Source organism: Babylonia areolata, chromosome 31 (assembly GCF_041734735.1).
Source record: "Babylonia areolata isolate BAREFJ2019XMU chromosome 31, ASM4173473v1, whole genome shotgun sequence".
Lineage (NCBI taxonomy): Eukaryota > Metazoa > Mollusca > Gastropoda > Neogastropoda > Buccinidae > Babylonia > Babylonia areolata.
In genome coordinates this window covers 22,439,522-22,455,036 of record NC_134906.1, presented here as the reverse complement: position 1 = coordinate 22,455,036, position 15,515 = coordinate 22,439,522, and the positions used below count along the sequence as shown (strand labels likewise).

The window sequence follows — 15,515 nt, the reverse complement described above, 5'->3', positions numbered from 1 at the left end:
GACAATGAAAATAAAAGTATTCACTTTTGCATTGTGATGGATGGAGGGGTCTCAACTTAGCTTGGTTTTTCTTCTTTTTTTTTCCCCCCATTCTCACAAGCTGTTGAGAACAATGGTGGCAGAAATAGATGGGGCAAAAAGATAAGACGCAAGTTTGCGGTTGTTTCTATACTGGACAGGTAGCCTGTGAAGAGACGGTAAAGCCTTTATCACTGCTGGGTGACACAGATGTTAGCCAAGCTGCTCAGATGATGGAAGTTTCTTTCCTTGAGAGTTTCCAGTCTGTCTTCCAACTAAAGGTCTATCCAGATCGGTCCGCACTGAGTCAACGGCAGCAGTTCTCACATGTGCCCAAGACCCTTTAACATGTACATATTCAACTGGAAATTAACAAACAATGAGGCCAGGAGATGAAATGATTAACAAATAGTAAAGAGTGGTAACTGTCTCCATTAAGTCTGGGTTTGTTCCAATGTACAGTTTATTTACCTGCGTGCTAGCTGAATCAGTAGCGTAAGCAGCACTGACTTGAAGTTGTGTACCTTGTGAATGGAGAGAGTTGCCACTCTTTACTATTTGTTAATGTACATATTCAATCTATCATAATTTATGAATTTTTACCAGCCACCATATCAAAATGTCTATGTTCGTGGTTGTGTTAAATTTTGTGCATGGTCCCCTGTAAGAATGAAGTGACATGTGAAAAAAGAAAGTTCCACATAACTTTCATGAGCCCTTGAAAAGTTCTATTTACACTGGGTCTTTACAAAGACTTTTTTTGTTTTGTTTGTTTTAGATAAGAACACCAATGTTGTGGAGTTGTTCATATTCACCTCTTTCTCTCTTGTCTTTATGTTTTTGTGTTTACATTTGTAATCACACACACACACACAGTGTTGTCCATTAAATGTTATGAATGTTCATGGTTGTAAGAATGTGTGTGTGTGTGTGTGTGTGTGTGTGTACCCTTCAAGAATCAAGCAACATGTGAAGAAAAAACATTCTGATTATCCAGGCTACCATGTATGACTGGGAAATAAAGATACATTGCATACTGTGGTGACAAATGAGTTTCAGTTCTTGGTTTTGGCTATTTTATTTTAATCAGTTTCAGTTTCTCCACAAGGCATCGCTGCGTTCGGACAAATCCCTATAAAATACACATCTGCTAGGCTGATGCCTGACCAGCAGCAAAAACCATCACGCTTTGTCAGGCCTTGAGTGCATGCTTATAATTATATTTGTGCACCTATCAGAGTGGATTTCTTTTACATGCATCATTATGCCAGAGGTTCTTTTCCAGTGCACCAAGTGTGTGCTCCACATGGGACCTCGGGTCTATCGTCTCATCCAAATGACAATACGCTCAGTTTGATTTTCCAGCCAAAATTGGGACAAAGGGCAAGAGCATCAAAATTAAAATATAGCTTTAAAAGCCACTTGTACCATTCAAGCGTGGAAAAAGACTGATTGCTTTTTAACCCACTGCTTTTCAATTGATAATGGCAGAGTGCAGGTGGTGCACTTTTGACAGGTTTAATGCATACATGCTGTTGATTACTTTGAACTTGCCAAACTTTTAAGTTTTTGTAATGGATAATTCGATTTTAAACGATATTGTGATCCATTTTGTTTTAACATTTAAATGACGTTAGACTATGTTTAACATTCAGTCTGAACATTGTTTGCCTGCATCGATTCTACGGGTGGTAACAGTAAAGAATTCTAAACTGAAATAATTCTTATTTAGGTCTTTCACCACTCTCCTGGGGTATAGGCCACCAACAAATGACCTTCCTGGTCCTTTTGCCTCTACCTGGCTCCAAGGTAGGGCCTCACATGTTGTTGTCTGCCTGGAGGCCTCTGCACCAGGTGTTTGTCACTCACTCAGCCTGCCTTTCTCTGCCCTTGTGGGTTCAACAAGAAAGTACAAGTAGCTGAAATATGCACACACACACACACACACACACACGCACACATCACACACACGCATGCATGCATGTTTCCACACTATTAAAACAGGGATCAGTTTGGGTTCAGTGACTTATTTGAAATCCCGGGTTCGAATCTTGGTAACGGCGCCTGGTGGGTAAAGGGTGGAGATTTTTCCAATCTCCCAGGCCAACGTGCAGACCTGCCAGTGCCTGAACCCCCTTCATGTGTATATGGAAGCAGAAGATCAAATACGCACATTAAAGATCCTGTAATCCATGTCAGCGTTTGATGGATTATAGTAACAAGAATATACCCAGCATGCGCACCCATGAAAAATGTAGTATGGCTGCCTACATGGCAGGGTAAAAACAGTCATACATGTAAAAGCCCACTCATGTACATACAAGTGAACGTGGGAGTAGCAGCTCACAAATGACGACGAAGAAGAAGATTTGAAATCCTGTCAGTATTTTTATTTAATCAAACATGAATATCTGAACCCCATCATGCATGAACCACAATCCCCCTGGCTTGGATCTTAAAACATGGCAAATTTTAAAAACACTTACTTCACAAGATTAAAAAAAACAACAACAACTAAAAGATACATACATAGTCCGCAATTGACAGTTTGGCAAATGTCTTCCAACAAACAAGTGTTGTTGCACATATACATGGTCCATAACTGAGTTTGTCAAATGACTTCCAACAAACAAGTGTTGTTGCACATAGATACACAAGTTATCTTTTATCACATTCTGAGCAATAGAATTCCACCTTGTTTGAATAAAACCAAATGATATAGGCTATATATCAACGATGCCAATACAGACAAAACTTTTACACACATATACACACACATGCTTAAATGCATTCACTTATCTATGCTCTCTCTAACCAATGCCATATCTCTCACATACAAAAACACATTCAAACATGCACACACACACACACGCACACCAACACTGAAAAATCAGTGCAAACAACCTTATTGTCTTCTGTTCATTCCAAAACTTTTTTCTCTTTTTTTTCAAAGAGAAAAGTTTTAAAACTGCCTTTTACGCCAACTTCTCTAAGAAACATACGCATAAATTCTGGAAACTGTTTTTGATTGTTAATCAAAAGAACACTGACATGTCAAAGAAATAATTGTTAAAATCTACAAGGCACAAGTCTGTTTTGAAGAGAAAGACTCCATGTGACAAGACATGTACACTGTCCATTCAGCAAAACACTGCTTTTCTCTTTGGTCCGAAAGGATTCTGTAGTTCGTTTGACAACTGTACCTTGAGGAAATCTGTCCCCAAGATGTGTGACAAAATAAATAAAAGGAATCCAATTTCTACTAGTCCAATATGGACAGAAGCTATCTGCACTTTTGCTGCCCTTAATTCTCACATGCTTTTCTTTTCTTTCTTTCTTTTTTCAATCTCTTGCAATTGTATGTGCTCTTCAGATCATCGTCCATTTCAAGCTGTACGTCTGTGAAGTTTCTTTTCTTATTGGAGTATTCACTGTGACCATGAACTGTTTATCATTACTTCTTCTCTGACTCTTCTCCAGCCTGACCTTTTCTCAGTCAGTTCCCCAGTTCAACAACTCTGTTCATCCACAGACCACCACGCTCTGTGCTGGAATGATCAAGACTGGAAGTGCTATTTGCAAGATGTGCTAACTCATTTACTGACTGAGAGAACTGAAAATGTGCGAAAACGGAATTCCAATATAAAATATGAGAAAGACAGAAAAATCTAGTAAAAAGTGGACTTGATATTTTTTAAGACAAAAATGAGTTATATACTAGACCCATGACTAACAGTGAAGGTTAGAAGCTGCTTCCAATAAAACACTGCTGTGGTCTGATTTAAACGAACTTCTTCCACAAACAAACTTCAGTCCTGTGGGGCACACCTTCTGTTGTCTGCTGGAGCCATTCAACATGGACCTCCATGTTTGACCTTTTTTTCCCTCTGATGCTTACAACAGTGTCCATCTTCTGCGTTTTGACTGGACAGCTAAGATGGACGGTCAGAGGGACGGGACCTGCTGAGTTTGGCATCTATGGCTTGCCGAATTTCTCGTCTGAGGATGAGAGGAACTTCCACTCCCTCCACCTGATCAGGAGATAACATATCTCTCACCACCTGAAGGCATCGCTCCTGCAGACCGTAGACTGAAACACAGTGCACACAAGCTTCACATTACTGTCCAGAAATTTGTATACATGTATGTGTGCTTATGTACTATAATTTATGTCTGACTATGACCACTAGAACAGCAAAAAAGGCAACTGCTCTCCCAATATCTGAGCTAGGATTTGGTTAAAAGTGGAGAGTATCTTGGCCAAGTTACATCCCCACTGTCTCGCCAGTCTCAGCCAAGAGGGCTTTAGGACAGTCAGCATTAGGATGGTCACCAAAGGCCAACTAGCGCCAAAGGCTGCAACACTGTTTTTTGTGGGTTTTTTTTCTCTTTTCTTTTTTTGTGTGTATTTGTGGGCTGCAACTCCCATGTCCACTCATATGTACAAGTGGGCTTTTACGCGTATGACCATTTTAGCCCCACCATGCAGGAAGTCAAACTTCATTTTCAGGGGGTGCATGCTGGGTATGTTCTTGTTTCCATAACCCACCAAACACTGACATGGATTACAGGATCTTTAAGTTTAACGTGCGTATTTGATATTCTGCAAGCGTATACACACAAAGAAAAGGAAAGACAAAAAAAGAAAAAAGGAGAAACTGCTCCGCTAATAATAATATGAATATTCTTCATCTATTTACTGTTATCCATACTCATTCTTACTTAAGCACCAGAAGTCCATTGTAATCATACTTGTAGATCTATTTGTTTCCTTGAAAGACTGCCAAAGACTGATTTACTTTACAATGTCTGAATGCCTGGTTTCAGATCTATCTTCCCCTCCACCCCTCTCTCTTTCTCATCTCTTCACCACCACCACCACCACCACCCCCTCCCCCACCTCCCTCCCCTCCTTTCTTCCCAAAAACAGTTTAAGACAAAAATGCCATGTCGTCTTCTTCTTCTTCTTCTGCGTTCGTGGGCTGCAACTCCCACGTTCACTCACATGTAATGATGTACACGAGTCGGCTTTTACGTGCATGACAGTTTTTACCCTGCCATGTAGGCAGCCATACTCCGCTTTCGGGGGTGTGCATGCTGGGTATGTTCTTGCTTCCATAACCCACCGAACGCTGACATGGATTACAGGATCTTTAATGTGCGTATTTGATCTTCTGCATGCGTTTACACACGAAGGGGGTTCAGGCACTAGCAGGTCTGCACATATGTTGACCTGGGAGATCGTAAAAATCTCCACCCTTTACCCACCAGGCGCCGTCACCGTGATTCGAACCCAGGTCCCTCAGATTGAAAGTCCAACGCTTTAACCACTCGGCTATTGCGCCCGTCATGCCATGTGTTAAATTACGTGTTACCATTTGTTTGTTTGTGTGTGTGTGTGTGTGATTATACCTGGAATGTAAATCTTGGCCTCTATCCTCTGTGGCGGCCATCCATCTCTAGGGTTGTAGGCCGCTGGCCAGAAATAGTCACACCCGTTCACCACCAGTTTGTCCCCCGAGTCGCCATCCTCCACCAACCAAGGGTGGCCTTCAAACGTGTTGACGTCCAAGAACTCGCCAGGTCCCAGTGTACTGTAGAAGGTGAGGCTCCCTGTAAAGTTGATCCAGAACACACTGGCTCTTCTCGGGGATACATTCAGAAAGCGAATGAATGCATCATTCTGGAAGGTGAATCATAACGACTGCAAAAGTTTAAAAAGCTGGGTTTTTTTTCTTTTCATCTTTGTTATATATGTACAGCATGCTAATACTGTCATACTATCACTCATAGTAATACACAAAAGCAATTATCCAGAAGAACCTAGTGTAATGATCTTTATATCATCTGACAATAAAATGAGACGCACACAGTGACACACACAACTGCACACACACACACACACACACACACACACACACACACACACACAAATTGTTGTAATTGAGAAATTACTGTCATTGTAAACATTTTCACATTTCTGAGTTTTGTGACATTTTGTCTTTAAGTTTAATAACAGTAACAAACAACTCAAAATGATTCAAGGGTCGTTCAGAATATCACTCATTTTCCAAAATTATAAAACCTGAACCACAAAAATAACCACCAAGAAATGCTTAAAATAATCCATTTCTTTTACTCAATGGATCTCCATCAAAAATATAATAATAATAAAAATAATTGAAATAAAACACAAATGTTCACTAAAACAGACATAGCCATTTTTCTTCCAATTTAGAACACAGAATGTTAATCATACATTTTTTTTTTTTTTTTAATCAGCAATTCATACTGTGGCTACTGAAAAAACAAAATAGTCAATTTTTGTTTGTGGAAAATCTGAGAATATCATGGAAAGTTGGCACTATGTCTCACCCAAAACATATTCAGTGTAGTACTGTATACGTACCCTTGAGCGACCAGAGCACAGCCTTTCACTCTCGGCAGAGTACATTCTGTCAGTTCTCAGGTAAGGAAGGTCTGTTCGGGATACCATGACAGCAAAATATTTTCAATACATGTAAAAACCATGATAAAACATCTGTTTGCTCCGAGTACTGCAAAATGTGCCTCAAAGTCAAACACACTTTAATGATTAATAACTTTTATTTTACCACATTAATAACTTTTATTTCACCACCAAAAGCCTTGTTCTGTCCCAAAACTACATCTGTTCCAGCTATACAAAGATTACCCATGCAACTTTCCAGTGATGTATCCTGCAACTCTACTGACTAAAAAAAAATAAATTAATCATATAAAATCATAAAAACATCACTTTGACTGAGACAGATCAATGGTCTCTTTTAAGTCTTGTCCTCTGGGGGTTAATCCCACCCTCCCACAACACACATTCTGCCATAAAACCAAACAAATCACCTGGAAATCATGTCATTTCCCACTGATTGACTTTAATACTGATTCAACTTTAATACACTGATCACATTTTTTTAAAAAAACACTTTGTTTCAATCATGCGGTGTCTCTAGGAATCAACAAATCTACAGACATTGAGACAATATAATGTGATAATATATATATATATATATATATATTCATCAGCTGATATTTTAACCTGATATTATATAATAATTGTCGAAGCAAAACAAATAAAACAATGAGAGTGAAAACCACAAACAATTTTCTTTTTCTTTTTTTTCTTCTTCTTCTGGATGATGCCCAGGGTCAACCAGTTGACCATTATCGGCATTTAATTTCAAGTCACTGCCATGCCATATCCTTCACCTTTATTCTTGCACAGTAACTAAACATACTTAGTAGTTGTGTGCTTTTTTTTTTTTTTTTTTTTTTTTTTTTTTTTTTAGCTACTATATTAATGAATTGGAGTTCCAACTGTATGACACTGGTCTTTTTTTTTCTTCTTTTTTTCTAATATGTAATAGCAACCATGTTATCTTTCAAGACTAGGTTAGACGCTCATTGGGCCAACTCTCCAACCATATATGATCCAGTATGCTATCATTAGGCCACGCATGCTGGTATACTGTATCCAGTTGAACGACGAACAGGCCTTCACAGGCCTAAAACGTCTGATTCCAGTTCAAGTTCAAGTTCAATCTGGAGTTCCAACTGTTTAACACTGGTCATCATTTTTTGTTCTAATGTGTATCGTGTGAAATTGCTCTCTTCTCTCAAGAAAACATCACTTTTAAAACTGACCAACTCACTGAATGACTGAGCGGCACTGAAGGACAGATGTACATCGAAAATGACGAGTTTCAGTTTCAGTAGCTCAAGGAGGCGTCACTGCATTCGGACAAATCCATATACGCTACACCACATCTGCCAAGCAGATGCCTGACCAGCAGCATAACCCAACGCGCTTAGTCAGGCCTTGAGGGAAAAAAAAGGTGAATAAATAATAGATAAGCTTACACAAATAAATAAATTAATTAATAATAACTATAATGTAAAAAAAAAAGAAAAAAAAAAAGAGGTAGTAGTAAAAAAAAAAAGAAAAAAAAAAGATAACAATGAATAGACGTAAAACATGAAGACACACATTCACATATACACCCACACATGCATAACAGATATGCACCGAACATGCAGTTTCACAGATATGAAAGCACAGTCAAATACATATAAACGTACATGAGCTCCAACACACACACACACACCACACACATTACCCTGCACCTCCTCTACCCCCCTCCTCCACACACTCATTTCTAGTCTACGTATCGCAGCTTCCACGGCATACACACACACACACACACACAGATGAACACTTACTTGTACAAGCACACACACATATGCCCATATCTCCACACACATATATACAAAGATATATATATATATTATATACATTCCAATATCCTGTTGCTCCCACAGTGTAGGCATGCATACACTCACATACCTCATCCTCTACCCCACCTCCCCCCACACCTCCACCTCCCCCTCACACACACACACACACACACACAAGCACGTGCACATAACTCTACTGACACTTGTGTACACTTACACTCTCGCGCATGCACAAACGCACTCAAAAATACAGACCCACACATGCACACAAACACACACATACACACACGCACAGAGGCTGCCACTGATTGGCCGCAAGAGGGATGGGAAAAGATCTCTGATGCCAAGAACGTGGCGTCTAGTGTGTTGCTCAGTCTATTGTATTTGGAAAAGCCCACAGAGACTCTGTTCCGTTTTGAAGAAATTTTCGCAATGTTGGTTTGGAAATGATGCCGATATTTGTTTGATTTGCAAAGCATCGTGCTCTACCTTTCATGTTAGACTTACGGCCACTCCCTCTCTCTGCTTTTATTTCTTTGAGGCGATCGATGGTGTGATGGCCTTGTACCTGTTCTTTTTGATATTCTTTGACTTTTCTGAGGATTTCCGATTTTTCTAGATGTAGGCCGTTCATTGGTGTTTCGTTACCAGCAAGTCTGTCAGCTCGCTCATTTCCCTTAACACCTGCATGTCCCGGGCAGTATGACCATGTGAGTTTTTTAATCTGAAAGTTGCGCATTGCCTTATGCCACTCTGGGCTTCCCATTCCGTTTATAATTCTCTGTATGTTGTTCATTGAGTCTGTTAGAATCATGGCATGTTGGTTTCCGGGCGTATGGATGGACGATAGCTACTGGAGACTGGAGGGCATGTGTCATAGCTTCAACTTCCATCGTTAGGCTGGAGGTTGTGACTTTGTAGGCAGCATTCTCTTCCCTAACTGTTTTTCCATTTTGTTTCGCAGTGAATGAAAATGACGAGTTCCCCCAAACCATTACACGAGTCATTTCCCCAGATGTGTCTCACTGTCTGTGCCCAAACCAGTGTTGATTTTGTACAAAACCATTTTTTAGTCTCTCCCAAAAGTACACCAACTGATATTGTAACAAGCATTCAGGAAGTATTAACAAATACTGTATAATTTATATCAAATTTAATCAACAAGCGTACCTTTATCATTCAACGTTGCCCGAACAGCTGAGCTGGTGGCTCACCGTGCACCCACCAACACATACCTCGTTGCACAGTATTGGCAACCTTTCTGAGAAGTTAATCACCTGCAGTTGTTGCACTCAATATTCACAATTAAATATATATTTATATATATACTTTGTGTGGAACTCCTCGAAATCAACCATTGACTCAGAAGAGAAAATAAGCCACCTACTCCTGCCACTTCCGATCTGACAAACTTGACCCAATACCTCCCAATTTTCAACCAATCACAACCTCGTATACCGCTAAAGGGACATAACTCGGCGTCATTGCACCTCGGGAGTAATTTCAGTAAAGAATAAACACGACACGAAAAGAATATCGACTATTATCTACATCAGCATCGACGTTGCGTTCAAATAATTCCTGTTTTCATCTGTATTCCATTGACATCAGTACACAATGCCACCAACTCGACTTCCAGAGCGACCTAAACCACCGACTGGTCAACAGATGCTTGCTGACATCGCTGGTGCAGACGATAACGACGTGGTATTTCTTACTGGGCAGTCCATTGATCTGTCAGGTGAATAACAAGCAATTTATGTATAATTGATAGATACTTAACATACACTTTCGGTGGGTAATGTCTCATTTTTAGCGGAATTTAGGATGCTAAAATCACACACACACACACACACACACACACACACACACACACACACACACACACACACACACATTAGGATGACTGATTATCAGTTCTGTCTCGAACTTTTAAGCCAGACCAGACCATAGACACTAACATCTCATTCTAGTGAATTCTAGAGTGTATGACCAGGCCAAGAAATGAAAGTTGCAAAGGGGAGGAGGGGAGGGGCTAAGAAGTGAGATAAAGTTTGTGGCTAAACCTGGTGAGCAGTACCACAAGAGACTAGAAGTGAAATGTCAATTTATTTCAGATAATGTATTTCTGTATTGTTTTTTCCCCAATTAGAGTAAAGCCAGGGTACATGTTTGTGGACTGAGGGTTGTGTGTCAGTGAGACTGGAAGTTGTTGCATGCGCAGTGTGTGTGTGTGTGTGTGTGTGTGTGTGTGCGGGTGTGTGTGCGTGCATGCATGCACTTTAGATATATATGCATCTTTCACCTTACAATGATTATTTTTATGTATTCACTTTATTTATTTTGTCAAATAATTTCATTTAATTTCTCAGTTGCTGTTGTTCTTCAAAAACCTATTAATGAAATTCCAAGTGCTGTCAGGCATCTTTTTCTTTTCTCTGTCTCTGTCTCTCTTGTTCACTCGCTCTCTCTCTCTGTCTCTGTTTCAGCTGTCTCTCTCTCTCTCTCTCTCTCTCTCTCTCTCTCTCTCCATTTTGTTTTGGGACTTTTGATTATTTATGTTTTGGTTTGTTCAACAGCAGTTTCAGTTTCATTAGCTCAAGGAGGCGTCACTGCGTTTGGACAAATCCATATATGCTACACCACATCTGTCAAGCAGATGCCTGACCAGCAGCGTAACCCAACGCGTTTAGTCAGGCCTTGAGGAAGAACAAAAAAAGTATATAAATAATAGATAAATACATATTTTAAAAAAAGAACTACTACTAATAATAACAGTATGTATAAGGCGCAAAAACGTGATGAAGTCAACTATAAATGTAAAAAATAAATAAATAAATAAATAAAACAGCAGATGTTGTGTAGCATATATATTATATGGATCAGTTCACATGTTGTGACACCCGTATGAAACTGAAACTTTTCCCTCAGATGATGGCATAGATATGATGTCTCACTCATAGGCAGGAAATTGATTATTAAGTTCGATTGATGGAGTAAAAATGGCCACACACACAAAAAAAAATCCACTTAAAAAAAAACAAAATCAGTGAGAGATTTGTAGGCCAAGGCAGAAGAAGAAGAAGAAATACTTTTATTTTGATTGTATTTATGTATTTCACTGGTACTTTAATGCATCTCCTATGCACATAGCATCAGCAGTGGCCCATCTGTTTGTCTGCTGAAAATTTCACCTTGGTCAGAGTAAGCATGACCATGTTTGAGGTAGCCTCAGCAAGGACAGTAGCAGAATGGTTAAGATGCTTAGCTGCAAATAAAGTATCTGTGAGGGTCTGGGTTTGAATCCCAGTCTTGCCTTGTCTCCCAAGTTTGACTGGAAAATGAGTGTCAGATCATTCAGATGAGATGGTAAACCAAGGTCTGTTGTGCAGCATGTACTTGGTGCACTGAAAAAGAATCTGTGGCAACATATGTGTTGTCCTCTCGCAAAACTCTGCAGGAGAGATCCACTGAGATAGGTACACAAATATATATGCATATACCGAAGGCCTGACATGCCTTGGGCTAAGCTGCTGTTATGGTATCTGCCTAGCGTATAATAATAATGGATACTTATATAGCACACTATCCAGAAATCTGCTCTAGGTGCTTTATAAAAACGCTTTTGTTAACATAATACATCATATCTATGTTACATACACACACCAAAATGTGACTACACACACACACACACACACACACACACACAACACACACGCTGCATACATACATTTTAACATACATGTGTATCTAACAGCTACCCTAACACATACGCACACATAGGCAGGCACAAACTTACATAAACACACGCACACGCACACACAATACACATTCATATACATGCATGTAGTTATGTACACATACATATGTATACACACATAGTCAAGCACAGCTAACGCAAAGGAAGTGGACCTGCCACAATTGAACGTATATACATATGTATATGGATTTGTCCAGATGCAATAATGAAGCCACCTTGAGAAAGTGACTCTGAAGCAGGAAGCATGATCCTTTCTGTCACAGACCTGACGCCGATGACTCCAGACGGAGGAGCGGAAGGTGGAGACAGAGCGCTGACCGAGGCCTCTCTGGCTCAGGCGGAGAGGAGGGAGTTGGCCCAGCGGTCCTACCACAGAACTCTGGAGCTGCTGGAGAAGGTGGAGCTGCTGGAGGAGTCGCCCGGCCACCTGGAGAACCGGTTCACCCACCTGAACGACCTCGGGGCCGAAGTGTCCAAAATCATCAAGGACTTGCAGGAGTCATCCAGCCACTTGATGCAAAAGAAAACGGCGTCGAAAGCTTCCAAGTCCAATAAAAAGAAGAGATGATGATTGATGCCTTTTTTTCTTCTTTGTTTTTTTTTTTTGTTGTTGTTTTTTTTCTTTTTTTTTGCGTCGCTTTTGTGTGATTGAGAAAGCGTCTTGTTGTAATGATGATTTATTCCATTCCAATCACAGCCAATATATCCGTGTGAAATTTGGGCTGGCTTAACCTGCGTCTGACCCAGATAGGGTATGTTGCCATGACGGGCGCAATAGCCGAGTGGTTAAAGCGTTGGACTGTCAATCTGAGGGTCCCGGGTTCGAATCACGGTGATGGCGCCTGGTGGGTAAAGGGTGGAGACTTTTACGATCTCCCAGGTCAACATATGTGCTGACCTGCTAGTGTCTGAACCCCCTTCGTGTGTATATGCAAGCAGAAGATCAAATACGCACGTTAAAGATCCTGTAATCCATGTCAGCGTTCGGTGGGTTATGGAAACAAGAACATACCCAGCATGCACACCCCCGAAAACGGAGTATGGCTGCCTACATGGCGGGGTAAAAACGGTCATACACGTAAAAGCCCACTCGTGTGCATACGAGTGAACGTGGGAGTTGCAGCCCATGAACGCAGAAGAAGAAGAGAAGAAGAAGAAGTTGCCATATTTCAGTGGTGTTTCTTTTTTTATTGGCTGTATGCCCTCTTGTCTTCATACTTTTTTTTTCTTCTAGGGATTTAACTCTGTCGTCATTGATGCTTTTCATGTAAACTGAATTTTCATTATTTTTGCCATCTCCAAAAGACTAGCAACCAACTACCACTTGCTTCTAAATGTGGACTATGCCTGCCCAGGGGTCCCCAATTCTGCATGTGTGTATCTTTCTGAATAGTATGGGTGTAAAATGATGCAGAATGTGAAAAGAAGAAAAAAAGGAAAAGAAAACAAACAAACAAAAACAAAACAAAAAAAATGGGGAGGGGGGGAAGAAGAAGGGAAAATAACAATCCTTTGAATAAAACAAGGTCAAATTTGACACTGTGGTAATGTGCAATGTCTACTACTGTTCTAATTTTGCAAAGTTCAGTGGATGAATGAAAGAAGTTTGCACAAGTGGTTTTGTTTTTCGCGTTTTTGCCGCAGTCCCATCTTCCATGACAGCTTTTATCGTGTGCTATTTTCTTACTACCCTTTATTGTTGTTTAATCCTTGACTCTCTTAGCCTGACTGTTCTTCATTCTTGAGCAGAAAAATCCATCGAGGTAACCGCGTGTTTGTCCTGTATTGACTGTTAATTCTGTGTAGCATCTTTCAGGACTAAAACAGGCTGTGCCAGTCTTGAACAAAAGCGAATTTGTGTTTGCACATTTCTTTTCTAACTGCTGCTGTGTGCGTATCATGTCAAATAGTCAGTATAAAACAGCCCTGGGACTTATTCTTTTTTTAAGGAAGTGTCTGGGATTGTTCCTCCGTACCGTTTATTTACCTGTGTGCTAGCTGAATCAGTGGCACAAGAGGCATTGACTTGGAAGTTGTGTATCTCGTAACTATATCTATAACTATATTTATTTATTTCTTTGTGCAAGCTTATCTATCATTTATTCACCTTTTTTTTTTGTTGTTTTTTTTTTTCCTCAAGGCCTGACTAAGCGCGTTGGGTTACGCTGCTGGTCAGGCATCTGCTTGGCAGATGTGGTGTAGCGTATATGGATTTGTCCGAACGCAGTGACGCCTCCTGAGCTACTGAAACTGAAACTGAAACTGTATCTCGTAATTGGAGAGAGCTGCCTCCCTTTATTGTTATTTTCTTACTTATTTCAACATGAGTCAGCGTAGTTGTGCTCCCCTATCTCTACATCGTGGGTCTTTTTTTTGAAGACAAAAACTCTGACTACTATCTACATAGGTCCCCTCTCTCTCTCTCAGTCTCTCTTTCTCTGCCTGTCTCATCTTCACTCTCTGTCTTTCCGTCTGCGTGCATGCATGCATGTCTGTGTGTGCGCGCATGCATATGCGTGCGTGCTTGTGTGTATTAATCTATTGTATTTGTTCACATGTGTGTGTATGTGTGTGTGTGTGTGTGTGTGTGTGTGTGTGTGTGTGAGGTGATGGTAGAAGGTGGGGATGGAGTCGGTTTGAAAACATTCCTAGCAAGACTGAGTTTTTAAAACTATTGATGGAGAATCTCGACTCCATTTGGAGCCATATTTTGCAGGAAAATTATGCGGAATAGTGCCATCTTTGTTATCTGACTGAGCAGCTGACTTCAGGCAAAGGTTACAAATCAAATTGAACATCCATTGCTACAGGATGTAGTTCTGCGAAGGTTGATGTTTGTTCAACCCTGGGATCTTCTGAACTCTCCTGAATTCCGCTGTCGTCACATGAGAGAAGTCATCAAGACTTGCACCAAACTTCAAGGCAACTTAGAAATGTTCCACCTTGATCCATCGGGAGCGTGTCGATACTCCCCCGTGTCAATACTCCCCGTACACACACGTGTGTGTGTGTGTGTGTGTGTGTGTATGTGTGTGTGTGTGTGTGTTGTTGTTGTTGTTGTTGTTGTCTTCTTCTTCAGTTTAGCGTCTTTCAGCCAAAAGTGTTATTTGACAAAGATAGGGGGGAAAAGACGGCTACTGGTGAGGGAAAAGTAACTGTCATGTGTGTGTGTGTGTGTGCGCGCGTGCGTGCATGCGTGCGCGCGCGCGCGCGCGTGTGTGCGTGCGTGTGTGTTGGATAATTATAATTCGTGAAATTTTGCTTAAAAAATGAGATTACAATAAAACATACTTAGAACGAAATGCTAATGATAACAGTAAGCGAACTTGACTAATAAACAAAGATTTGAATCGGTATGATTAAGCATTAATAAGCAATACAATGTAATGCGATTAGCAACATATAAACAGGTAAAAAAGATATTAATTAATCGTATGATTTATTTAAGGCATATGGTTTTGAGGGG

The 15,515-nt window shown here is 40.4% G+C and overlaps 2 protein-coding genes across 3 annotated transcripts; one reads left to right on the top strand and one right to left on the bottom strand.

The window, feature by feature from the left end:
* Positions 1 to 2,393: 2,393 nt before the first annotated feature.
* On the bottom strand, positions 2,394 to 9,705 carry LOC143276026 (von Hippel-Lindau disease tumor suppressor-like). 2 transcript variants are annotated; one of them, XM_076580412.1, is made up of 5 exons: positions 9,460 to 9,705; positions 7,707 to 7,872; positions 6,428 to 6,498; positions 5,431 to 5,701; positions 2,394 to 4,108 (listed from the first exon to the last, which is right to left on the bottom strand). In XM_076580412.1, the coding sequence occupies exons 3-5, from the start codon at positions 6,470 to 6,472 to the stop codon at positions 3,951 to 3,953; spliced, it is 474 nt and encodes a 157-aa protein (XP_076436527.1). In that variant the 5' UTR covers positions 6,473 to 6,498; positions 7,707 to 7,872; positions 9,460 to 9,705; the 3' UTR covers positions 2,394 to 3,950. The 2 variants fall into 2 exon arrangements, with proteins under 2 accessions (XP_076436527.1, XP_076436526.1); XM_076580411.1 differs by lacking the exon at positions 7,707 to 7,872.
* A 61-nt stretch (positions 9,706 to 9,766) lies between these two features.
* LOC143275896 (uncharacterized) lies at positions 9,767 to 12,620 on the top strand. Its single transcript, XM_076580221.1, has 2 exons — positions 9,767 to 10,030; positions 12,313 to 12,620. Exons 1-2 carry the CDS (start codon positions 9,907 to 9,909, stop codon positions 12,615 to 12,617), a joined length of 429 nt encoding a protein of 142 aa, XP_076436336.1. The 5' UTR covers positions 9,767 to 9,906; the 3' UTR covers positions 12,618 to 12,620.
* The last annotated feature ends 2,895 nt before the right edge of the window (positions 12,621 to 15,515 follow it).

Coding starts and splice junctions, on each gene's coding strand:
- LOC143276026 (XM_076580412.1), bottom strand. CDS start 6,472: ATGTACTCTGCCGAGAGTGAAAGGCTGTGCTCTGGTCGCTCAAGG. Junction 5,702..6,427: donor TGTGCTCTGGTCGCTCAAGG/GTACGTATACAG, acceptor TTCACCTTCCAG/AATGATGCATTCATTCGCTT. Junction 4,109..5,430: donor GGCCAAGATTTACATTCCAG/GTATAATCACAC, acceptor ACTGTGTTTCAG/TCTACGGTCTGCAGGAGCGA.
- LOC143275896 (XM_076580221.1), top strand. CDS start 9,907: ATGCCACCAACTCGACTTCCAGAGCGACCTAAACCACCGACTGGTCAA. Junction 10,031..12,312: donor GCAGTCCATTGATCTGTCAG/GTGAATAACAAG, acceptor TTTCTGTCACAG/ACCTGACGCCGATGACTCCA.